At 43.0% G+C, this 27,536-nt stretch overlaps 1 protein-coding gene across 3 annotated transcripts in view; it reads right to left on the reverse strand.

The window, feature by feature from the left end:
- The window catches only part of ETS1 (ETS proto-oncogene 1, transcription factor), a 127,936-nt gene that overhangs the window by 31,010 nt on the left and 69,390 nt on the right, over positions 1–27,536 (reverse strand). For all 3 annotated transcript variants that reach the window (XM_050759281.1, XM_050759282.1, XM_050759283.1), the window contains one exon: positions 701–820. In XM_050759281.1, the coding sequence (XP_050615238.1) occupies positions 701–820 (120 nt within the window). The remainder of the gene's footprint in view (positions 1–700; positions 821–27,536) is intronic.

Below are 27,536 nucleotides of genomic sequence, written 5' to 3' on the forward strand. Positions count from 1 at the left end.
AAGATTTCCATGAATCTCCTCTTTCACTGCCTTATTCCCATTGGACTTTTTTAAAGCCCTGAACAAGAGAACAAATGGCTTCTTTAATAGCAATAATAACAAGAGATTGCTCATGCCTCTCCCTGCTCTTAACTTATAATATACTTGAGACTATTATTCTCAATTATTTTTTATCTTAGCCAATTATAGTGGTAATAATTGTAGCAATTAGTAGTAGTAAGTCATTCAAATGGCACTTGGTAATAACATTATTAGGTGCCTGTATTATACCAGATACTCTGCAAAGTCTGTACTTATGGTAAGCCATGCCTTGAGTAGCACTGTAATACTGATAACATGCAATCTTCATACATGACCTGAGGTTTAACCTGGCTCTACCAGCCAATGACGCTTAGACGTTCAGATGACAGCAGGTGTACTGCCCAACGTCAGAGCTGCTCCAAGAGATCCAGAAGTGATTTCAGTAAGCAGGCAAGTTTGAGGACCACTGTCCTCATACCAAGATGGCAGGGACAAGCCCAGGAGATGGGGCAGCCTCAGTATGTGTGTCATGATTGCCCTGACAGATGGCAGCCGTGGCCCATAGCTGCTGACTCCAATGTGTTTAGTGTAACGTCTGCCTCACACACTCCAGGTGAGAAAATGAGTCTTCCCAAAGGGTCTGACCCCAATTACTCTTTTTCCAACTACAAAATCATACCTTTGGGGATCCCCAGTCGTTGCTGTTCTTTAGTGAAACCACTGAAAGTAGCTTTTAATGCTTGAGACATCATTTCTTTGCTGCTCGGAGTTAATAGTGGGACATCTGCACATTCCATATCTGCAGGAAAAAAATTGCATATGAATAACAAAAATTACATAGGTAATGAACCACTCATAAAACATCACAAATGGGCTGTAAGAAGGCAAGCTGAGAAACAACTATGCTAGCATCCTCACCAGAGCACCACAGCAGGACATTTTTTCTTTTTTTTTTTTGAGACAGAGTCTCACTCTGTTGCCCAGGCTGGAGTGCAGTGGCGTGACCTCAGCTCACTGCAACCTCTGCCTCCTGGGTTCAAGCCATTCTCCTGCCTCAGCATCCCGAGTAATTGGGACTACAGGCATGTGCCACCACGCCCGGCTAGTTTTTGTATGTTTAGTAGAGACGAGGTTTCACCATGTTGGCCAGTCTGGTCTCAAGCTCCTGACCTCAGGTGATCCACCTGTCTCAGCCTCCCAAAGTGCTGGAATTATAGGCATGAGCCTCTGTGCTGGCATGAGCAGGCAAAATTTAAGGGGCTTTCCACATTGTGCTAGGCCTAAAGTGTCCTGCATCACTGACAAACAAATATGTTTACTCTTCCTGAACACCTCTACTAATTTATACACAGTCCCTGCTTGTCTTTCACATTTACCGAGAATATTAACGTTACCACATGCTTTAAGTTACCTATGAAAAGGAAATAACAATATTCATTCATTCATTCAACAAATGGTTATCTAGCACTTGCTTTGTGCAAGGAGTCAAAGAAACAACAATGAACAATACAGAAATAGTCTCCACAGGCGCTAGCTATCTGATTCTTGCAGTAGATTCAGCCACTACAAATCTATTTATACAGTTAAGTGTTCAAATACAATGTCAATAAGGGCTTCAAAGAAGAAGTACATGATGCAACGTTAACGTGCAACAGGAATTCCTGGATGTCTGAGGGAAACAGGAAAGGCCTCCCTTAGAAGAGAGACATTTGACCTGAGATGCGAAGGATGCATGAGAATTTAGGAAGAAGAGAATACTCCAGATCAGTGGTTCTCAAAGTGTAGTCCTCAGAGCAGTGACATCAGCATCAACTAAAAAAAAGATCATTTTGTTTTAAGACCCCCTTACCTGTTCTGTAAAGAGTGGTTTCGGAGGTGAGTATGAATGGACGAGCAAGACATTTTAGAAAGTTACTACATCAGTCCTGGTGAGAGACGATGGTGGCTCTGACTACAAAAGTGGCAAGGCAGACAACATGAGTGAGCCAATTTGAAGTGCATACAGGATGAAAAATCTATAAAGCTTGGTTAGTGTCAGTAGTGAAGAAGCGTGAGGCATTACAGCCTGCAGATTTGCAAATGTATCATCATTTGCTATACCCACATACACCTTAATCTCTGCTATGTCCATCCAGATCCTCCGGTATTTGCGCACCATGTTCACGGTGATGGTACATAAATATAGCTGAACTTAAACATCTTCTGAATTCACCTCAGGCACAATTTCCCACAAAAAGTGAATAAGCAAAGACATGAGCTGAGAATCCCCATTAGCTTTCCTGTCACCTTTTGACAGTGATACACTTTACCGAAGTGATTTCTAGAAACCTGAATCTTCAGTGTATCCCATGAAACTGACTTATAAAGTGACTAAGTTCCAGGCAAGGCTACTGCAGAAATTCTTCAACTGGCTGTTTCTAAACTTTGGTTGGTTAAAAAACATTCCCTGGACATAAAGAATGTGTTATGGGCTGAATGAAATTAAAACATAGGATAAATCTCCGAAAAAAGGAGCAAACATATTGCCTCTGAATGTCGAACTAAGTGGAAACTACACTGCATAAAAGAAGGAAAGGAGGTACTTTCTCTCCTGGTTGCTTTTAGCGATGCTGTCAGGAAACTGCTAGAGTCCAGGCTGTGCCCTGGAAGAACAGAAGGGCTCCCCAGCTGCTCTTCCAGGCCTTGCCAATGATGAGGAATCTGAAGTTCCAGGGAGCGGTGAGTTTGGGTTGCCCTGGACATGCCGGAAAAAATCAACATGTCTCCAGAAAGGTTGACAGAATGATGGAAAATCCCAGATTGTTAGGGGGAAGAAATTGGGGGAGGGGATAGAGTGTTGATTACATAACATCCAGCCCGTCACACAACGGAGGAATCATCAAATGAGTCACTAAGAAACTCATGGCTGCTCCCCATCCATCCCCACTCTACACCTCCAAGAACAGCTAAGCGGCAGGTCCAGAAATGTCTTCCCTTACAGTAGAAATCAGTTTTACTTTACAGAAAAGGGCTCTCCAGTTCACCAGGGAGTATCGCTTCTGAGAGAAGAAACAACTGTGGCCGCCTCAGCTCCCAGCACACGGCTAAACACACGAGTCAATCGACAAATGTTGAGTGAATTAAATTTTTCCAAATTTGAAGCAACTTTCCTCCCTTCACCCCCATCCAACACGAATTCATGAGCTTGAACTGTGTGGGTTTTGTTGTGCGTGTTTGTTCCCTCCATTAGATTTATGACTTGATGAAAAGGACCTTACTGATGGCGGAAATTGGCCAGGACAACACATGTGGAAAATACAGGTCAGGCCAAATGGACAAGCAGTGGTTCTGCTGCAACGGGAACTGACGGATGAGACTGACAAGGAGGCCCCCAGAATCTTCTCAACATGAAAGCTAGGACAGTGGGATGCCAGTGTGAAGTGACAGCCAAGGATGACAGCAGAAAGCCTGAAAAAGAAGTTCCTTGATTCTGGCTCCCATAACTCCACATGCCCTGACAGTGCGGTCTGGACAGGACTGCTGAGCTGACAATTCTCCTCGTAGGTTTCTGCTTCCTGTCAGTGGGCAGGCATTTCTGGGTTCTCGCTTGTTCTCTCCCAGGAAAGCAGCTAGAATTACTTTTGCCTTTCCACCTCAGTGCCACCTCCACAAGCCCAGTCCACGTGCTGTTGGGGCCCCGTCAGAGGTGCCTGGCTCTGCCCCTCTGGCTGTGAGACTCAAGTGCTAGATCTCTGAAAAAAAGGGCTCACATTCCAGCTGAGGGAAACCATCCCCGTCCACTTAGGACACCTGCATTTGGACTTGATCAGCTCCAGAGAAGACACAGTATCAGCATTGTCCTTGGAGTCAAAGGATTTAGATATAAAAGTCAGAACTTTATCCTATAAAGTGTGGAACTGTAGTTTAAAAAAAAAAAAAAAAGTCAAACTCCCCTCTATAAGTAAGTGAACAGTTGGCAAAGATTGTCTTTTTCAGTTGTGTGAGCATTGCACTTAAATGATGACTGATCATGTTCAAAAGTGTATATTAAATAGAAAATAAACCCATCATAGAAAATACTAATTCAAAAATTCCCTTTATGTTGTCTGCAGATTGTAGCAGTTCTGTTGATTATACTCATCAAAAACAATAATAACATCATTACACAGGTGGAAAATCTGACGTGACTTAGCCTAAGCAGATACCTCTTTACTCTTAAAATACTTTACTTCATTACCTATTCTAATATTTTTACATTAGGTACAAAATATTTCTAATTTTAGAATCAGTGTCCGGAAGTTAATCAATACCTCCACAGACATTAACTAATTATATTTTATGGAAAAATACTGAAATCTCCTTTGTGCTAATAATTATAATATCTTAAATTCAAATAACATATTTGTTTCAAAACGCTGAGAATCTGCCCTGAAGCAACACTATGCCAACACAGTGGAGATTCTAAACACACTGGAAAATGAGGACATAAATATATTGCAATTATATTAGATTTCTTGCCCACTGATTATTCCTTGGGACTCCAAATTTCAGTTAATATTTATAGGAGTTCCCCTAGACCTCTGAAAGGACAGTTGTGCAGAAGCTGGTGATTAAATAACCATTACAATATTGCACAGTATTTAGACAGAAGTGAGCAGGTAGCTTTCCCTGAATCTGCAGAAGAATAAGCTAGTGGCATTTTGAATGCGGGGAAACATCTGCTCATTTTTCATTGTGGCCTAACCCTGAACCACCTCATAGATGTTTCAAGTGAAATGTAAAACAAGGGTTTCCATTCACTTACATGTAACTCAAAGTTAAGAGCTGTTCAGTTTCCAAGAACCCTTCCAGGGTGTTTCATGTGTCTTTTCATACCATTATTTTCAGTTATTTGAAACTGAATGGCTCTTACCAACAATGGTACACAGAATCTAAACACTAGGTGGCTTTTGTTCCGCAAGAAGTTCAAGACATCTGGCCTTACTGACCTCACAAGTTTATTCTCTCACCATTCTCAATCAATGATCATGGGAAGACTGGAGCATCTGGGATCCTAGGGTTAGGAGATGAGGGATACAGCCAAGGACAAGAAATCCAAGGTGCATGTCCCAGTTTTGCATGACCATTGAACTGGGCCCAACCCCATCAGATTATGATACCAGTCATGTGTGCTGGGTATGGTCACACTCAATAGCAGCATGAAAGAAATACCAAGAGTAAGTAATATGCCTTATACCTGAGAAATGCTTTACAGTTTGCCAAGACTCTTTACAGACACTACTCCAAAATATCCTCTAAACATAAAACTGCTGAGGGGCCTGGAAAGGTATCACAAGGTCCCCATTTCACATATGAAGAAATCAAGGCCCTGAGAGATCAAGAGCTTGACCTAAAGTCACAAGGCCACGAGGGACTATCTAGAAGAGTAGCTAGAAGCCACTCTTCTAACTCTTAAAGTTCAGGGCCTTTCTCTCCATTCCACTGCAAACAGAAATGGATCAGATATCCAGGAAAACCAACATTTTCAGAGCTGAGAAAGAAACAAATGGGACTTTTCCTTTCTTACTTTAAAAGATTTTAGGAGTGATTAAAAACTTAAAACCATTCCAAGAAACCCAGGGTTTCATACAGCTAGCCCCGTAAGAACATAATTAACAGCCATTTACAGAATCAACTATAATCTTTTCCTTTCCTGGCACTCAGTCAAGTGAGGCTTCCTTCCATATGCAGCAAATGGGTTAAGTGACAACCTGGCTTCCTTCTCTGTTTATGTGTAACCCTGACTCAACCTAATGGGCAACTTTGCATATAACAGAAGTTTAATTTGTTACATAGAGGCTTACTGAAATATATTTTTTAAAGTAAAAGTAAACCAAGAATAAACCTTCTGGTCCACATGGAGAGGATAAAAGAACAGTTCTCCAAATTGAAAGATAGGATTCTAAAGACAAAGAAAAAAGAGAGAAGGGGGCATGCACTGTTGACAACTTGTTGATCAAAATCCATGGGTTCAGATTTCACTTACACCATTAGTGTAGACACACTGGATAAGTCACTTACTCAATTCACTTTTAAAAGAGGTCTGTTCATAGGTGCTGTCTATATCCCTCATAGAGTTTTACATTTTTTATTTGGCAATTTTCAAACATACATAAAAGTAGAGAGAAACTCTACTCAACATTTATCAATACTACCCGTTTTTATTTCATCTTCCACACACATGTACACACATACACACACGCAGAAGAATTATACACCTAATCCCAGACAAGTCATTTCACCCACAAATATTTCATTGTCACAAGGATATTTTTTAGATAAAGGGAGATCATACAGTTAAAGTTCAATAAAAGGCAAATAAACTCAAGGAAAAGGAAAAAAAGGCTTCAAGTTACTTTCTCTCGTGCTTAAATCTAGGTCTATATTTCATGCATTGGCCCATTTGAACCACAGAACTTCTTTCAAAGCAACACTGTCATGATCTGGAAAGTGCCAGTGTTAGATCACAGAGAGATGATTTCAAATCAAGATGGTAAGCCAGTTCTATGGACTTCCACTTCCTACAAGCAGAAGGCTGCAGTGATAGTTCATCTTAATGGTCAACATCCTCATGAATTTACAACTGTAACTAAAGTGTGCAAAAAATAAAATAAAAAGGCTGGGAGTTCTGGTCAGCACAAAAGGGCAGTGTGAAAGGTAAGACCATTGCCGAACTGCCAAGAACAAGTCCCAGTGTAGGAGATAAGGCACCTTTACCCTTTCAGACTAATACAAATAGAGAAATGGCTGTAGCCACACTGACGGATAGCTCTGCTTCTCAAGTTGATGACCCCTGGAAAGTGGTCATTGGTCTCCAAGAGGACTCTCCTGATAAAGAAGCTAATGATCTCAGAATAATGTGCAAAGGAATCTCAAAGACAGTCTCTACTGCCCTCTCTCATTCATATAAATATGGGGTGGAAGTAGAGTAGAAGGGAGTGGTAAGCGATTCCTGTGAGAGGCACTAGAAACCGGGCAGGCAGGACTTCCAGCTCAGGGAGGTGCTATAATCCACAAAGTTTCTGGTTAAGGTTAATGCAAAGAAGGGAGACAAATGTCCCTCCTCAGCCCCTTGGCTATATTTTCATAAACCCAATGATGTGACAACACAATGGGGGAAATGCAGGACTCTTGGTTCCAGCAAGAGCAAAGCAATAAATGACTCAGTGCCCATGCTGAGGCCACCCATCCCAACCAAACCGTCTATTATTGTCCCAAACAATAGTATACCATGGGACCTGGAACAGACTCATATGAGTTAGGAAACATACAACTGGGTTTCTGACCTTCTTTTAATACCTAACCCTTTCGAAGTCACCAGCCAATGAAAACCACTGCAAAGAAGGGAGAAGAAGCTGCATAGAAAATCCCCAATTCACCCTCCAGTGACCTGATTGACCAAAAATGCAAGCCAGTCTCAAGTTACAGTATCTCGGTTTGCTGCCAATGCACACAGCCGCTAGGGAAAGCACGCTCTTTGGGTACAACGTGCCAACTCTGAGGAGATGCCTCTCCGCAGAGGGAAGCTGCCCTAAGACAAAAGAGATGGTCTCCTGCAAGGCAGCTCCAAATTGCATGGAGAAGCTGGTTTCAGGTCCTGCAGCCAGGCCTGAGAAAGAAGCCTGTAGAGAGGGCTCAGCGCACTGAACATCTGTAGGAAGTGACCTCAGACTTCTCCCTCTTCCCTTCATCCACCTCCTGCCCCATCCCCCAAAAGGAGTTTTAACACATTATTACCACTGAAGTCCTGAGGATTTGGTGACTCACCAGGCTCACACATGGTTCCAATGAGCCCTTGACCATTACATGGTAGGGAAGCAGGAAAAACAAATGAAAGCAGTTGTAATTCGGCAGCGCCGGAGTTCAGACCTGCCAGACAAAAGGGATTGCAGGCATGTTCCCAAATTCGTTCAGGCACCTGACATGCACAAGCTATTTTTAACCACTGGATTTATTTCTTTCCTACCTCCTCCACCATCCTCCACCTCAGCAAATGTTTCGAAGTCAGAGCAAAACCCAAATCAATTCCAGGTGTTCAGGGAAACCCAGAGAGGCTCTTCCGTTCCAGGATCCGAGCCAGAAAGCAGAACTGCCCCCTGGGTCCTGTAGCTAAATTTTCTTGCTCTTTCCTTAGACTAGTTCAAATCTCCCACCCTAAACATTGGGCAATTGGCCTAAAATAGGAAATACATGAATGAATGTGTCCTGCTGGAAAGGCTTCTAAATATGTGTTTTTCTCTAGCAGCCTGGCAAGTGAAGGTACATAAACCAGGTCTCAAAGCCCCTCAGATGAAGCTCGCTTTCATTCTCTAGGATGCTCTACCCGCCATGCTGTGAGGATTAAGTGGACTGTATGTGAAAATGCCAAAGCTTAAGACATAGTAGGTGCTCAACAAATCATTGGCTACTTGATTATACTGAAAAGCATCTTATAAAATATAGACTTAAAAAAAAAAGATTTTATTTCCCAATGCTTACAGAAGCATCAAGAAGGAATCTGGCAATTTCTCCAGGTACAAACAAGTGACTGAGAAAATAAGAAAAACAAATGCAAAACTCAGATTCTGAGATATAAATGGAAATTGACATCCCCTGAAACTGCATTTTTTTTTTCTAACAGAATAGACTAATTTCTTACCTATTCTGCATCCTCCAGTCTGCTAAGGGGAAAATGCTTCTTGCAACAATCAGCATCTAAAATATGTTTGCCATGACACTTCAGAACTACATGAATCCAATGCACCTAAGATGCCTTTTGGTTATAAAAATATCCTAAGAGTTCCACCTTAGAATCAATATGGCACAAAGTAAAGGTATAATTTTATGCTGAGAACTCTTTTCTATGTGTTTGGAATCTGCCAAAACCCAAGCTGTGTTGTAACTGTCATTTATGGGCCTCTAAATTAATGACACTCAAGCAATTTAAAAGGAAGTTTTAGCTATTGAGATTATGATTCCTGTGTACAAAGACCACCTCGATAGGGTACATTAAAGAATCATTTAAGCTTCTTAAATGATCATTTCAAGTCATTTACAAAGTACTTCACATGTTTCAAAGCATTTCCTGCATAGATAATTACACTTGACTCCCACCACATGACATATTTTACAGTTCCTAAATGTCCCAGAACAGTGTGACTTCTTTGTCATGAAAAACACAGAGCCATGGTCTCTACATTACTCAGGAGGAAAGAATGAGTTGGGCCCTTTCTTCTCCACGGCTTTGCAGAGAACCACATTGCATCCTATTGGTTCTTCTCACATCTTACACTTTTGAATGAAGACAACTCCTGCCCTGCCTTCACTAAAATTCTCATGACAGGATCATAAGGCTTTTGGTACCAACGTGACATACGATAACCCCACCCAGGAAGACAATGGAGAATATCTGACAACTGCATCTTGCTCTAATCCCAGCTTCCACTACTTCTGGTTTACATAACGGCCTTTGAGGCCTCATCCTCTGAGATCTTGCAGATGCTGGTGAACTGGGCTAACCAATTGATTTTAATTTCACTTAACTCCCACCTATAATTATCATTCCTGCTATTTGAATAGAACTATATCTTTTAGAAAGTGTTTTCTTGAATATTCTCGTATGATTTTTCAAAACAAGCACATGTAGTATGATCTTTATCATGTAGGTAGGTGAGGAAATCGAAGCTCACAAAGGTTTCTTAGGTGACAACGAAGATTGTCAAGCCAGTAAAGTGAGATAACAAGGACTCAATCCCACATCTTCAGACACTAAAGCCAGATGTTTTCTCCCTGCACCTATTCACAGAATTAAAAGCAAATGAGGCAAAAATGATGGGGCATGGTAACATTTATTTTTTCATTTTCTCCAACATTTTCATTTACAGAACAAGCAGGGAGGAACCTCAATCCCTGAGACTCTCTGCCGACAGCAGGCTCCACTGCACATCCTACCCAGAACTGGCCTGGTCAAACCTCGGGTCGGGGCCCACTTGGCACTTGGTCGGGGGGCAAAACAGGCATCGGGAGAGTGGTGCTGAGAATCACCAAGAAGGCCAGACTGGGCAAGGTGTACGATGAGGAGTTTTCTCCATGGGCAAAGGAAAAATCTGGGCAAACAAATGGAGTAGAGCCCGTTTATTTAGGCTGGAAGAGGTAAAGTTTTTCTGCACTTTTGAACTGTTTTCTCAAGGCCTGCCTCTCCCTCCCACGCAGGAAACAAACACAGAGACAGGCCTCTTCCAGTGAGGGCTTCAGGCGTTCAAAGCTAGCCCGGGAAGGGCAGAAGGAAGAAAGGCTTTGAGAAAGGAAGGAGGAACGGGGGCTGGGAAGGTGGTGCAGTGGCCATGCGGGTAGCCGCCAAGGGAGAAGGCTGGAGCTGGGTGCAGAGAGAGGAGGAGAGCTGGCCAAGAAGGGAGGAGAGAGGGAAAGAAAGGAGGAAGCAGAGAAAGGGAATATTGGAAAATTGTAAACCAGAATAAAGAAAACAGAATGCAGAGTGGCAATGGCCTGGGAAGAGGCAACAACTGACTCCCAATTAATGATGTTCAGAAAGCAACATTTTTTCATCAATTTTGAAAGGAAATTCTCTCTCAACTTTCTTATTTATTTATACATTATATAAATACATTTTTAAACCAAAAAAGGACCGTTTTTCCAATGGGAAAAAGTCTTGTTTGAGATGAAAGCCAGTCTTCAAAAACTTCTTAGAGGAAGCTGAAACCCCACATGTCTTGGTGCTACAGAAAGAAAAACAAAGTGGACATTCTTCCTGCGTTCTAAGGCTTTTTTATGCAGATGTGTTTTTCTTTTAATAAATAAATCTGGACAGAGAAGGAAAAAGCATACTCATCCACATTCACACAGTACAACTGTCTGTCTTCAACCTAGGGAAACCACAATGAAAAATAAGAATATGCAAGTCCATTTTCCCAGTACAGCAGACAAGGATTCTCAATACGGCAGCCACAGGCACTGAAGCAACACAGGATGCGTGCACACCCTGTCCCAACTTCCACATCCATAGAGGAGTACTTGACGATGAATGGTCATCAGGGTCAGGGCAGGACCTGAAAAACGACCACTATACTTCCCCAGAAGTCTTCTCACTTAAGACATTTGGTTGCCCCATCCTTTTTGAGCTATATAATTTCACTTAGAAGCCAAAATGATTATTTCAAAATGATTAGACACAATGAGTTTAAATCTGCCTTCTTATGAGTTCTATCAATCGGCCCTTGTTCTGCTGGTTGAGAGATCAGCAGCACAAAGCGAATCTGTCCTCCTCTGGAAGCTTTTCCCCTGCTTTCTTCCTCCTATCGTCACTTCCATCCATGTTTCCAAACTCCTTGATTGCTTCAACCATTCATGTTGGCATGGTTTTTGGCCACTCCCCTCGCTCCACCTAGAAGCATTCCTCTTAGCCTACGTTCCTGAAGAGTATCATAAGCATTCATAGGTGAACATCATGCTTCTCAGAAGTTAAATAGGAACAATGAGATGATCATCTTACTCCATAAGCTTTGATTAGTGCAGACTAAGACAACACTGATCTAACAGCCTAACTACAAAAGCCACTCAAAGGACATTGCCAGGACCTCTCCATAGAAACTGATACTGAACCAGTTCTATACCTATTGACTGAATTTCATTAACTTCACGAGAGGGCTTCATATTTACCCATATTAACTTCACTTTGTTTCAATCCATGTTTCTAAGAACTTTTTTATATCTTGAATCTGTGCTCATCCTATTAGCTGTCACTCTCAGCTTTGCACCATCTGCAATGCACTAAGTGTGCTTTCTGCATCTTTCTCTATTCTAAGCCCCTAATAAAAATGTTGAAAAGGCAACCAGCAAGTACTGATCCCCATAACATAATGTCAGATGCTGTGCATTACTCTGACACTGACACATTAATCAAGACCCGTTGGGTATAGTTGCTCAACCAGTTACAAATCCTCCTGACTTTACTATCATTAGATCCACATATCTTTGTCTTGACCACAAATATATCATGGAGAGACTCAGACAAAAGCATTACTGGAATCAAAATATGAGGTTACAATATTCAGTTGGTCTACCAGTTGTGGAGCCAGTTCTCCCCTTGAGTTTCTATGCATCAGGCAAGTGCAAAGGTGGCTGATAGTGCAAATGGCTGAGCTGGAATTCAGACCCCTGCACAGTGAGAGAAAAACAGACAGAGAAAGAGGTTGGGGTGGAGAGAAAGAGAGAGAGAGTAAGAGAGAGAGAGCTGCAGCCACAGCATTGCTTTGCTTCCAGAAACAATGGGCAGTTAGAGAACAATGGCTATAGACAAAGTCTTGGTCTATTTATATCTGCCACTGTTAGTCCCAGACAGGAGGAACTGGAAGTCTGCCCTGTATGCACAGCTCCAACTGGACCCAAGTTGGGAGGAAGATGAGGTCACCAAGAAGGCTGCCTGCTTAGAAATGGGCTTCTTTTTTCCTCGCATAGTTGCTTCTTAGCCTAAAGGTTCTCTTAAGTTTGCTTGCCTTCTGCTAAAATACAGCCACTGCTGAGAAGGGAGAGATGAGAAAAGTAACTGCTGCTCTGCCCAGCCCAAAGCAATTAAGGCCTCTCTTTACAGAGGTTGCAGGAAGGTGGGAATGCCAAGGAAAAAAATAACTAATCGATGGAGGTCAACTGTATGGTTTCTGAAACAACAGTCTGATTAGGTCTGTTAATTATACATGTTTAGGAGCACTATAAAGGAGCTTTTCCCTGGGAAAGTTCCCTCCTCATTTCTTTGGAGACAAATAAAGAGGCCAAGAGCTGAAATTCACAGATATGTGAGCATTACATCTCAGGGACAATCTCTTCTTCCCTTTATTTCAGTCCCTTTTTGAGGGTATCTCTATTTTCTGGAATTTCACCTTTTGCTCTAACATGGCTTTGGAGAGATAATCAATTTTAATCCCTCCCAAACTGTGTTACTTGTATCCTTAATCCTCCTACAGGCTTACTAAAAAGAGCCACCAGTAGATTAGCCTGTGATAGACACCAAACTGAATATGCGGAGAGCCTGGGCCCGGGAGGAAGGCACCGGGAGGGAGGCACAGCCGTGAGCCCCCCCAGGCATCTCCTCCTGCATGCCTTCATTGTGAGTTTCCACCAACAGCCCTTAGCCCTTAGGTTAATGGGCAACCAACAGTAAGCAACTGCAACCCCTGGATCCTGTCCAACCTTATAACCTTAAGAATCCCAAGTGTAAAGCTGGAATCTTCCAGAGGCAAGAAATTCAGGGCTCAACAAAGAGATCCCCTGAGCAGTAACTTCAGATTTCCACTCATGCCTCAAGTTCCTGTCACTAACTTCCCACCTTGTTCCTGGAAAACCAATATGTAAGGAGATATAAAAATCTAAGTAAGATTTTTTTTCCTCTTTTTCCTTTAAATAGCTTAAGATATTTTACTGACAATATCTCAGATAACGTCAACCCATTGGGAGGGAACTAGTAGCAAATACTTAAATGTTTTATAACTTAAAATTTTAAGCACAGAGCAGGCACATGCTGGATACTGCTAGGGCCAAGGAACCCTAGGAGCCAAGAAATGGTTAAAAGGGATGCATCATGTTCCTTCCCCAGCCCCACATGCTCTTCATCAACTTCAGAAGTGTGTCAAGATGCTCAGGGTCCAGACCATCTGTAGGGTACTCTCATAAACTTGAACTACTGGGACAACAGATAATGTGCACAAGCCCGTAACAAGCAAACATACTCGTACATCTTTCATGCTATGCAAATGGCGGAGACTGAAATTCAGATGAAGTATTTGACCATCTAAAATATACCAAACTGCGAAGATCTAAGTGGGTGCATAGGTCACCTGACCTGATACGGCACATCATTCAAACACTGCTTCCTTGACTCCTCCCTTATCCCCTGCTCCCAACAGACTAAATATTCCCTTCTCTAAGGGCCCTGCTGAATCATCCCAGTGTAATTCACAAGAGCCACATGGGAACCACATGGCAGGAGTCAGGAGAAGGCAGAGAGACGCACATTCTTACCCTAAAGCAAGGCTGACATCAGAGAAGATGCAGAAATCTCCACCCTGAGAATGCTGGTAAGCACACGAGATGGCCGTCCCTCCGCCTATCACAGGCTCCCACTAATGCCGGCACGCCAGCTAAACATACCAGAAACTGATGGTGCCGCCCCAGCGTGGTACAGCTCATGGAATACAGGCCCCACACAGAGCAGTAAATCTAAATGTATGTCCCTAATGAGGAGTCAGAAATCCTGAGACTTCAGGGATTTAGGCAATAATTGTGGGGACCCAGCTCAAGTTTCCTGCACTGAAAAGGAGGGACCTAGAGAAATAAGCTTCGAAGGGAGCATGCTTACGCTCCCTAAACCATTAGGCTCACTGCTAAACCTATCATCCGAGCCTACCCCAAGGTTTGTGTAGACCTACCTAATCTTTAATTTTGGTCTCTATATCTCTTCAGCTTTGGCCTTTTTTATGGCCTGGAGCAATAACTGTCAGCCCGAGTCCTCTCCTGGTGTGTTCACACATTTCCCTGTCTCTGTCCCTCTATCCTGCCCTCACTCTAGCTATATGATGCATAAAGCCTTATCCAGGGCCAAAAAGCAAAAAAGAGGAATTTACAGAATTTGCTATAAAACTTTAACAACTCCTTGGAGGGATGTTCTCTTTCCTGGCAAGCAGATGTAGTTATAAAATGAATGAAAAGTGGAGAGAAGGAGGAGCCAAGCTCTGCCACTGGCCAGGGGTCCTAAACTATTTCTGGAATACGGAATTAGAAGAGGCTTTCGACGTCATCTAGTTCAAACCTTTTCTTTGACTGGTGGGTAAAATGAAGCTCAAGGTGAGATCAATTTGCCTTAAGTCACATGGCTACTAATTCTAGAACTCTTGGCTCCCTCTCGGGATCTTTTTTTTTCCTCTACACCATTGCTGTTTACTTACAACGGTGGACTGGGAGGGAGAGGCTTTCTCCCATGTCTTCACTACCATCAAGTCCTGGTTCATCATTCTGGATAAACACTACTCCTTCCCAAGTTATTAAGAATCACAGAGGAACGAGGCATCCAAAGATCTAATAAACATGATGGGATTTTATAGACCCATGATGCTATCCACTCCTATTTCAGGTTATAAGTCTAGAATACTAAAGGTCAGACTGTAAGGTGGAAAAGCTTCCTCCTAGCAAACATCCCTGTTGCATAGCAGGGATATTAAGCAAGCAACTTTCAACAGTCAACTCCAATAGCATGACGCCATGGTGCCTGATGGCTCTGAAATTTGAGGGTGCTATTCCTGTCAATCCAGAAAGAGTGAAGACTGTAGTTAACTTCAGTGAGCTATGGACCTTTACCTAAAAAGCACCGTAAGACAGAGTGCATCATATCATTTAAAGGTTTCATACTACCACCCTTCTAGTCCTGCTGGTATTCCAAATAGGGTCACTGAGCCATAGTGATAGGGTTGAGGGAATACGACAAACCCCACTGACAAAGCCAGAACTTAACATCAGGGGCACTAGCCAGTAAGCTGAATCTGATCTATCTAATTAATGAAGCTATTTGTTGAACCCCAGAAAGGCCATGGCCCGAAGCAACACAAGCAGCTCTAGTTGTGAAGGCAAATGCAGTCGGAAGGCAGAGACCTAAGGGTTCCAGGAAAGATCCACCTCATTGTGATCTCTTCTACGTCCCACAGATTTTTTTCCTCTCCTTCCCAATGGGCCTCTCTTTAATGGCCCCAAACACCCAGTCTTCAGCATTCTGTTGTTCCTGCTGCTGCCCCAGAGTCTCACCCACGCGGATCCGAGGCAGACAGCCTCAGACGCCTCTCCCAGTAGCAAGCCCAAGAGGGTGATAAGTCGCCAGGCAGGCCCAATCTCCAGATCAATGGGTGAGACCAACCAATGGGTGGCGAGCAGAGAAAAAGTGATCAATGCAAAAGGCGGAGAGAGCTGAAGTCACTCTCCATCTGCCTGGGTAGGTAGGAAAGGGAGAGACTGGGATGTGCAGCCCTCATCCGCTGCTAATAAATGGCTTTGCCTCATCAGGAAGCCATTAGGAAATTGCAGCCACCACAGCCCCAAGCTCCCTGGACTGAACTGTCTGCATGCAGCTGGTGAAAGCGCTCATTATCTCTGTCCAGACGACACTAGCTCACTACACAGTGGAGCCTAACCAATGAGCCCTCAGAATAAACCTTGGGCTTAAGTGGTGAGGAAGGAGGGACTGAAAAAGTCCTTTGAGATTGGGGAGATGCAGCACTCCCCCAGGTGTGTGTTCCAAGCTCCAGATCAGGAATACAGGCCCACCTCCTCTCATTCTAGCTGCACAGCATTCTTTCATTCAGAAAGAGCTACTGACTGCTCGTGGGCATGGGGCTTCTTTTGGGGGTGATGAAGACATTCTGGAATTAGACATTGATGATGATTGCACAACACTGTGAATGTACTAGAATGCACTGACATGTACATTTTAAGATGGTAAATGTTATGTTGTATCAAGTATATCTCAATTAAAAAAAAAAAACAGTAAATTTTAAAGAGACAGAGAGAGAAAGAGCTACTGGCCCACTGCTATGAGCCCAACAATGAGCACCTTGGTGATGAGCACCATAGATCCCTCAGGCAGAGTTTCCCTCTAGTGGGAGAAGCGAACACCACCTAAGTACACAAGCAATCGCTACATGCTCACAACACACGATGAGTGCTGGGATCATGGCTGAAGCGGAAGGTTTTGCAATGCAGACTGAGTGAACTGGCCGGGTCCAGAAGCACTGGGGGAGGGGGTAGGAAGGAGTGCATGTAAGATGTCCTGGGTGTAGGGCGTGAGGGACAGAAAGGGGGCAAGGTGTCCAGGATGGCACTCCTGGCAGATGGTGGCATTACTGAAAGGGAAGACGACGAGAGGATGAGATCTCCCACAGCCACCTCCGCCACCTGGAAATCCTTGTGAGATGGAAGCCCCACGATACTCACTGGGAGACCAACCATGGGAGAGGCTGGGCAAGGGCCGTTTCCAGAGGCAGACACCTGGTATCTGCAACTTCTGAGACCACTTATGTGAGGACAAAAGAGAAAGGGCCACAGGTTCTAGAAGACAAACAAAATCCCTCAAGTTCCCTACCCTAAAGATGCTCCCAGAAAAGGCTGCTGAGTGCTCATTTAAAGTGATTTGTGCATCTTTATACTTACATGCTTAAGATTCTCATGGGGAAGAAGTCTCCATCAAACAGGGCTTTCCCCCTCCAGTCCCTGGTGGGGGAGACAGAGGAGAAGCTGATAGGGCGGTGGGGTGCGGGGGCGGTGAAGGCTCACTGTACAGGAACTGAGGAAGGTGCAGTCACAATACTGTGAAGCCAGGGATCTTTTTGGGAAATTCTTTTCCAAAAGGGATCATGAATTTTGGCCCTGGAATGCCCCAGAGCACCACTGATTGGTTCCCCGGCCCTGACTCAGATGGGGCTGGGCTCCACCCTCCATGAGTAAATAAACGGAGGGAGGGAGAGGGAAAAGAAGAGGGAGCAGAGTGGGCAGACAGGAACCAGAAGGCCAGGGCTGACTCTGGTTCAGAGAACACACCAGATGAGATTTCAGCGACGGATGGTGTGGCAGAATTCAAGACATAATTCTCTGAGCCTTACACACCACTCCAGTTGGGATCCAGCCCTGCCTTGGCAGCCGGCTCAGTGCTGCTTTATAATATACTGAATTAGTCACTGGATTAGCAAGCACATTTACACACAGTGGCGCACAGCTGTTTAAAGACGCAGATCCCCTTTTCTAGGTGCCAGATTCTGGCTATAAATCAACCACTGCAATCAGCAACCAGCATACCCAGAGGTGCACGGTTCCTGCAGACGTCCTCCTTAGGGGACGCCTGCTAGAACTGGGATGGCCATTTTCTGGGGCCATGAGGTACAGCTGTGGCAAAGAAGGAAAGGTCGGTGGGCTTTTTCTGTCTTGAATCTTATTATCTTCAGGGAGCTGCCAAATGAATTCACTGACCTGGACCTTCCGGCGGCAGCCTGGCTCAGGAAGTGACACCTGAGCGAACAGGAGTTCGAATCCTGCCTGGCTGGATTATCAGGTATAGAGTTTTTCTCTTAAACCTTGAATGGCTACGTCACCTCCCAGAAAAGAAAGGACTGCAGGGCAAAGACGACAGTACTTCAGCAATTAAAATAATTTTAAATCCTGATAACGTCAATTCCAAAAAGTTGCCTTGTTGAACTGGCAAGGGCAGTGTCTAAAAATAATGCTTTAGAGTTGGAATCATAACTCAAGCCCTAACTCATGTTTGGTAAAAATGCGTGAGAGGCATTTGAAAATAATTGAACCGGCCACAGGGACGGCTCTGGCCCACTTGGTGATGGAGGTGTCAAGTGGAAAATTTTCTGTAACCAGGTTAACAGTAACCACAGTTTTAACAACCACTGAAGTAATAACAGCGACAGCAGCAATGAAGTTTTGTACAGAATTTGGTGACCTACAAGATAATGGCTTATTGAGCCCCTGTGGCAATGAAAAAGTATAAAAGTATTTCACAGGAATTATCTCTAATCCTAACAACAGCCCTGAAAGCTCTTTATTATTATCTCCTTTGTAAGGATCAGAAAGGAAAGGTTTACAGAAGTTAAATAATTTGTCTAAGGAAAAATTAGTAAAGATCAAGCCTGAATTCAAACCCAGGGCTGTCTTACCTCAAAACTCTGCTCTTTCAAAGGACATGGTGCTGCTTCCAGTGAGGAATATCATTATAACCAATGTAATGAAAGTGAGGCTGTGTGATTCAGGGACTCAATTACTTACTATAAAGCACTCTAAATGTAAATATCTCTCCTTTGTCTTAGAGGGCTCACTTACCCAAAGAGAAATAGAGAGTTTATCTAAACTCTGTGTCGTAAGATCATGGTAAGATGCCTGTGGCATAAATAAATCCACCTGACAAATATAAGAACCAAGAACCAATTACTAAATAAGGTGAATTTCATTTAGGCTCCTCAAAACAGGAATTTAGAGAAGATTCATAAAGAGATTTGTGACTAGCTTGTGTAGGCAGAGCCTAGTGTGTATTCTGCACCAGCTTTTGGAAATTCAAGTATTACTTCCTTAGGACTTGCTTGCCTATAAAAACACTGAAAATATTTTCTTACAAAGCAAGGCAGTTGGGGGCAACTGAAGACTTGCATCATCTTTGCTCATCACTCTCTGCCTGCACCATGCCACTAGGCGGATATTTTGATCAAAGCCAGGAGAAACCAGCGGTAAGTCACCCAGGGCCCAATCTCATTAAAAAAACTAAATCGCTGTTTGGTTCACCCAGCACCCCAGATCCTTTGGAGACTTTGCAGTCAGCCTGAAATTTCAAAGTTCTTTCATCAGACCATCCATTACAGAAGAGGATGGGTGGAAGGCATGGAAAAGCCACAAAGCTCCCTGCAAGACAGACCTGCAGAAATCCGGAAATAGATTCCTTATTTTTAAAAATCTCCAGTTGAATCAGAGGTTAACATCGGGTCCACCATGGAGACGCTGATTCATTCTGTGTGTTTGTTTACTTTTCTACAAACGTCCCTCTTGCATCAAGTAGCTTCACGTCCTAGGCTTGTGCCTCTGAACATCCCCTCCCTGGAGAATTCTCAAGCCAGGGTGGAGCTCTCAGTTCGTACCTCAATTGTCCAATGTGGAAAGTGGGGGCCAAAGCACCAATTCTGTACACAAGTTTAGTAAATCTGGCTAGCCACCTTTCATGAGTCTACTTTGGATTTGAAAATGCACCATGGAAATCATGCGAAATGTTTTGTTTTTGTTTTTTAGTTTCCCACTACTAATACATCCCAATGGTAGATATGTATAAGTGAAATGAGTGCATTCTTCCTACCCCTGATCATGACAAGCCTGACAGAGAACACATCACACAGAAAAATGTGCCAAGAATCAAGACCTCTTAGAAAAATGTTAGAAAGTTTTCCCTCCAATGGATTCTGTCTAAGTAGGTAGGCCTTGGTAACTAGAAAGGTCTAAGATCAAATTTATGACTTGAAAACTCTATGGCTTTGGGCAAATTATCTGAACTTAATTCTGGACTCAATTTCTTATCTACAAAATGGGAATTAAGGTATCAACCTCAAAGGGTTGTTTAAAGAATGTGATGATGTATTTCTGTAAAGCACATTGCCAAGTATCTGACACATAGTAGGTACTCTCTAAATATTAGCTTCACTTCTCTCACTCCAACTGAACTGCATTATGTAAAGAAAAGCAAGCATCCAGCAGTTCTGAAGAATGTTTGGTTTCCATTAGGAGGCAAGGGAGGTGTAAGACTGAACTCTTGATCTTATATGAAATCAAGGATGCATTTCCTGTACACACACACACGACTCACCCTTGGGGAGCTCATATGTATTTAGCATCCCCACTCCGTATCATATCTCCCACTAATTTAATAACACTCCTTGAATCACCAAAGACTCCAGAGTACTTTCTAAATGGGAACTCATTAACTTTCCCACTCTCTCTCAAAGAAAGGCAGCTCACTCACTAGGAGCATCCTTCTTGGAGAAGAATACAAAGATAACACAGACATGTGTCCATATCTGGTGGCTTAAAGTAAAGCCAGACTTGGGTATCCTGATTCTCCCATCAGACAATAGAAGGTAATAAGATGACCACCCTGCCCAGTTAACAGCAGAAAAAAATATTCAAACCAGGCAAAGCTAAGACCAAGGACCCCTTAGGCCTAACCCAAAACTATTGTTACATGGAGGCACCAAGTCATAGTGCTGAACCCCAATTTGAGGAGGAGACACACTTCGTGACCTCCCTGGGATTTGCTTTACAAGATAACATTTTCCTGGCAGGCATTAAAGTTAGTGCCCAGATTTAAAACAGCCAACTTCAAACTATTATCTTCATTCTTGCTATAATCAGGTGTACCACCCAACTTCCCATCCCCACCTCCTCTTCCCTAGTAATCCAGAGGTACCCAAGGTCACTACTGGCTACTTAAGGTTTACACCCACTCCCAAGGAAACACCAGCAGCCAAAAGAATACTTCCCAGATCAAAAACCTGTCATTTGACCTTGGCATGCTCTGGCTCCCATAATGACCAAAATAAGGTCCGGCCAGAGGGGCTTACGTTTTTTGGTAAGGAACAACACATTGTTTTAGGGAGATCATCTGATATAACTCTGCTAAGCTCTGAGTGTCTATACATGGTGCCACAGCAAATACCCTATGTCCCAAATGGAAACTAGCAGGGTGAAAAAATTGTTCATCTAAGATGACATTAATTTCTGTATGCCTCCTTGGTACAGTTCTTTTCCATAACATGCAGCTTAAGATTCAATGATTTTTTCATTTTTTTTTTTCCTGAAGCATTCCTCCAGTTACCTGAAGCTCTCACTGATTAAAATAGACTCCTTCACTAAAAGGGGTAAACTGAGGCACAGAAGAACAAAGCAATGTGCCTTATAGTTCAGAATAGGTAAACAAAAAATGGACCTCTATTCTTTTCAAATCTCTTTAGATCAAAAGAAAAAAAATTGTATTTCTCAAAGTCCAAAGTCAACCTTCTCCAAAGGGAAACTGCATGTCTGTCTAGTAACCTATGGGATCATTCACATTTTTTTTTCCTTGAGAAGGAACTAACTTGCCAGCCTACCAACAATTCTGCCAGTGCTTTGGCATCATGCATATCTGTACAAACTTTCCACAGCCTATGTCATAGTGATCTGCTCAACCTGCTCAAAGCTCAGTAATCCTAGTTACTTGTGCATAGTGACCAGTGCTACCTGCTCAAAGCTTAATAATCAGTCAGCTATGTGGGACTTGTTACAGATACATAAAGTATGTGGGTGAAATCTACCTCCACCAAAAGAGAAGAGAATGCCTTGTTGACACTTTGATCTCAAGCTAACATTGATTATTAACATTATTATTATATTTAAGTGAATGTACTAGATACTCATCTAATCAAAGAAATGCATGTGGCTGAACTCAAATGTCAGGGGATTTGGAGAAACTGACTGGAGCTTCACGTTCTAACTCTCTGCTTATTTTCCCTGGAACCTTGGGAGGGTAACTTGGCATCGGTGCACTACACTTTCCTTATTTGTAAAATATTGGTAGCTCTAAGGATTACCATGAGCTCAAATGTGGTGAAGTCACATGGCAAACTGTAAAATGCTACCAGATATAGCCAAGTAATTAAGATGAACTAGCAAACAATATGCACAAACGGACCTTAGTATTTCTCCCAAATTCCACAAACACCCAAATATTTCTGAGAATTCTGAAAACAACAGACATGGAAATTTCAAGTTAGCCACAGGTGGGTTTGAATCTAAACTCCTCCATTCAGCAGCTTTGCAACCTTGGGCAAGTCGTTTAATCTCGGTTGCTTCATCTATGAAATGGCAATAATAATGCTTCACTATTGGGGCAAAATAATGAGGATACTGGCACAACGTTCGCACCCAATAACTACTAGAAAATAAACAGAACAGTAGGAAAAAAGAAAAGATGGGTGGAGATGAGAAATGCTTACACAAGCACCAGTAGATAAACTCGACACTGTCATCAATGATCGTTTTCTTTGTTTTTCCCCAAAAACTGGCAGGCTGAACTTAGGTCCCTGCTTTGGAAAGAGAAGGGTAACTGTGACAGACCTTTCTCAAAATGTAGAAATAACATCAATCAGATGAGACTTCAGATAACACCCATGTGCGGGCACCGCTCTTGCACCGCCGCCACACCCCAGTGTACATTTGTAGCTTCCGGGGTGGCTGGGGAAGCCAAGGCAGGTGGTTTCTTGTCCGCCTCCAGCTCTGCCAAGCAGCCTGTGCCCACTGCAGGGTCAGCCTGTGGCCACCCAGACACCATTCTGTGGGCACCCAAAGCACGCAGGCCTGGCCCTTCCCTCTGGGCAAACAGCAGGCCGGGGCCCTGACTCACTGGGTCTGTCAGGAGAGGCGCTGCCATGGCTAACAGCAGAATGCATTCCCCAGGCAGGAGGGACTGTTTCTGACCAGAGCAGTCTATCAAGAAGACACAGATTGGATGAAAGAAGCTCATCACTCAGCCCACAGGCTCGGCCCTGCAGAAGCAGCTGGACGGGCTGCTTCACCTACTGAACCCTGGACTTCCATCTCCCTCCTCCAGGTGAGAACCCGCACTGGAGCTGCCTTCAGCTGCAACTGCAGCAAGGGCTCATGGAAAAGGGAAGCTGAAAGGAAGACCACGAGGAAGGCATGATTCTTGGTTTAGTTCTACCTGAGACAACATGCCTCCATTTCCCCAATGGTGAGCTAGGCTGGCAACACTTTCTAACATCTCTGTTTCTCTGTGGAAGTAGCCCTTTACCAAAGCACCCAAAATTCCTCAATGATTAAGTTGTTATTAACAGAATTTGGGGATTCGGATGCAAATCCCCATGTTGCCTACCTCTTGAATGGCAGTCTACGCACCCTCCAATCCTTGGCTGTTTTAAATGTTACCTAAAGTCATAGGATGTCAGTGTTAGGAGAAATCTAACAGGTCATCATTGCAATGAATTTATTTGACTGATGAAGAAAATGAGGTGCATAAAAATGCAATGACTTGCCTAAGGTCACACAGACAGACACCGATGCAGAGTTGTGACTGGAGACCAACATTCCCGGCTCTCCAGCCCACATTCTCCCCACAGAGTGGACACTGCTTATTTCATACACAATATTTATTCCTACTGGTAAGGAACAAATATGATAATTTGTGATTCTTCATTGCATTCTGTACATTTATTTCATATCTTAATGATGTCAGACAACTGGTGCATAAGGTATGGAATTAACTTAAATTTTTGGCCACAGATATCAAATAGGAAAAATGTGTAGGTACTAGAAGTATAAAAGTCAGTCACATGGAAACTCTTCCACTGAAAATTTCCTGTGATAAGTTTCCTAAAGGGTATTTCAAAATCAGACTTGGGCGGGGGCAGTGGTTCATGCCTGTAATCCCAACACTTGAGGAGGCCAAGGTGGAAAGATTGTTTGAGGCCAGGAGTTCAAGACCAGCCTGGGCAACATAGTGGGACCTCATTTCTACAAAAAATTGAAAGAAAATCAGACTCAACAACACATTCTTAGTTTGAACATGAATGATATTAATGCATCACCCAATTCTAAATATATCAGACAACTCTAATTACACACAAAAAAAAGTCATTCATAGAGAACAGGTATAATACCTGACACATAGTGGGAGACCCTAAATACTTCAAAAAACCCCTATCTACAAACTCTCACCAGGCTTAGAAGATTCCTGTGCCTGACTGAGGTTATTTTCCATTTGTACCTTGAAAATACATACCTGATCAATTTTGTCATCTTCTCTGAGGTTTAACGCTTATTCTGATAAACTGATACAGAGGTTTTAACAACAGTGTGAGTGGGAGGGAAAGTAACCAAAAAAAAAAAAAAAATTACCTATCTCATAAGCTTACCCAATAACTCTATTCTGCCCTTAAATATCCCTACTTTCAAAGGCAAAATTCATCCTGAGGTTCAAAACGCTGTTTGGGTCCTGGCCTCCTACTTCCTTCCTTCATCCCTTTCTACAAGTAAATTTTTTTCCTTCATGTTTATCTAAGCATCTCTTTCATTCCAAACTTGCAGCACTCTTCCCACGCTGCTCTCTATATGGAAAATAATCCTTTCCCTGTTCTTACACCTCCTTCAAATGCTTCAGAAGTGCCCCTGTTTCCCATGAAGCTGACCTATGAAACTAACTTACCACTGTTGCAAGAGAGAGCTCAACAGACACAGAAAATACAATCATTGATCCACACATATTTTCATAAATGTAAACACTGGTCCTCCAGAATTTTTTGCCATGGAAGCACCTGGAACCCAGGGAAGATTTCATCTGAGTTGTCCTGACCACCCATCTACCCATGAGGGATTTAAAGCATTCAGAAATGACCACAGGCAAGGAGTAGACACAACAGACCCAAAACTGTCCATGGGACCACCTGAGCCTGGAATTCCTAACCAGGTGTAATGTTTGGCCCAGATGGAGGCTTTTCCAAAAATCTATGTACTATCACTTAAAGTTGTTCATTTTTAGTTTTACAATTTCCTTTCATTCATTCTTTCATACTTTCTTACTCTTTTCCTGTCCTCATTCTTATTCTTGTCTTTTTTTAATTCAAAAAGAATTTTGCAATTGAATCCACCGTTGCCTTCCTCCCCTTCTAAAGAATTGAGGGCTTGTTTTTTATTTTTGCTTTTGTTTTTGCCCACTTTAATGGTACAAAAAGAAAACACAACTTTTTTTTTTTTTGCTCCTTTTTAGCCCAAAGTAAAATTTCTCATGTTCAATAAACATTTAAACAAAACAAAATAAAAATCGTAATTGTCTTCACTTGTGTAATGAAGACACGTCCCTCTACTTCAAAGTTCATTTTATCTCTCTGTCTCACACACACACACACACACACACACACACGCTACATGCAGAGTTTACAGTTTCTCCACAGAACCTTGCAAAGCAAAAATCAATGGCTTATCACAGCTACCCAAAGCTACCAAGAGGTTTCGAATGCTTGAAGTGAACTTGTTTGAGATTGATTTGGGTTTCTCAGATGCTGAGAAACAAATTTAAAATATAATTCATGGTTGGGGGGAAAACATACTAAACTTAAAGGGCTTCAAACTCTTAATCGTGCCCTATTAGCTTACTTAGATGGTCTAAACCCTAAAATTAGCAATTGAGAGAAGATATTCTAGAAAGTACAATTGACCAAATTTAGTGTCTAACGCGGGTGACCCTCATCTGTGGGGAGAGCCCCAGTTAATGTCTATCATTCTGATGCAGTTATGAATAGTGCCCCTTTACACTCTCAAAGGTATCCCAGCTTGGGTGGTAAATTATATGGTTTCCCTGTCTCTACACCATTATGATATGAAGTCCAACAGCCTTAATATTTCTAATGCTACTTTGGGTCTAAAAGCACTATCTGGGTCAATATTTTACAACTCTTAGAGACAGTACTAAATGCTACAAGAAAGAACAATTGAGAAAAGTGGAAGGGGCAGTAATAAGCCACATTTGAAGTGTCAAGTGACAGGCTTGCACCCGAGCAGTAGACACTGGAAAGCACCTGGGAAATATGACAGAGTTGGCCAAGTGATCAATAAAATATTTACGGCTTGAATAGCAATATTTTGAGCATGTCTGTAAGCATGGCTCTCTGCCAATGAAACCAGACCTACCACAATCCACCCTACAGACCTATGTCTTTCTGTGTCTGCATGGAGATTATAAACTATACAATGAGAAGGAAAAGGGGATGCAGATAGGCCAAGGCTTCAGAAAAGCAGCCAAGTAGAAATAGCCTGTTTATGCAATTTGGAAAACATCCACTGAAGTTTTGAAAAAGATATCATCAACTCAACAGAAACAAAGAAAAAAATAGCAGAAAGTAGCTACAGACACATGACAAGTAAAAATGATAGATTTGGGAATACCCGTGACATTCCTAACCCTGAGTTAAGAACAGCTTAACAGCTGTGAGCGAAGGATGGACCTAGAACACTGCAAACATAGAGGCAAATGCTATTCGAGGTTCCCCGTGAGCAGGAAAACGGAGCCAAGGTTTTCATTAAGGAGCAGCTAAATAAAAACATGGAGATGATGCTGTTCACACACAAATTCCTCTCTGCGGTGACAGTGCGGGTCCAAGCATACTAACTATTCGGGAAAATGCTCTCCATAATGCAGTAATAAAGAAACCAATGCCTTAACCTTAGACAAGTGGCAGGGGAGTGTGCCTGTCTGTGAGCCATGGGCTGGGACAGCTGGCAGGCCTGTGGGTAGACACCTGGGGCTGTCCTTCCTTCCTTGTGCCAGGACAACTCCAGACCATGTGCCCTGACACATGGAACGGGCTTTTTTAAAAAACTAAATTTTAGGGGGGGAAACAAAATTTATTTGAGGCACAGGCAGCAAACGCAACTGCCTATGGGCATCTCTGCAAGCAGGAAAATTAAATTTTAACTGCCTGAAGAAAATGAACTAGTTTGCTAAGCTATGTCTCATCATCCTGCTTATGAGAGAGTCAATGCACAGCAACATCAGTGATGAAGGAGATGAAATGGGCAGAATCTGGAGGCTCAGTGAAGGACTGACCTTGGAGATGAACATAACCACCTTCCCACCTGGGACGGAGCCAAGGCCATCTGGAAGACGTTGCAAAAACGAGAACCCTGGTTCGCTGCCTCTCATTCTGAGGTAAGCACTGCTGGAACTTTTAAACATCGTTCTAAAGCAACACATCTGGACTGCCAGGCCTTGGGACAGCCCACAGGATGGACCCTTTCCCCGAGCCATACGAAGCACTGGGCTAACAATGAGGCCACCTGATCCAGCTCAGGGGGGTCTTGCAGGGATACCAGGGAGCCACTGTACCTCCTGAACCCCCAGAGCACCGACCAGCATTGCCTTCTCACCTGCCCGTGTTCTAATT

This window comes from Macaca thibetana, chromosome 14, assembly GCF_024542745.1.
Source record: "Macaca thibetana thibetana isolate TM-01 chromosome 14, ASM2454274v1, whole genome shotgun sequence".
NCBI classification, from domain to species: Eukaryota; Metazoa; Chordata; class Mammalia; order Primates; family Cercopithecidae; genus Macaca; species Macaca thibetana.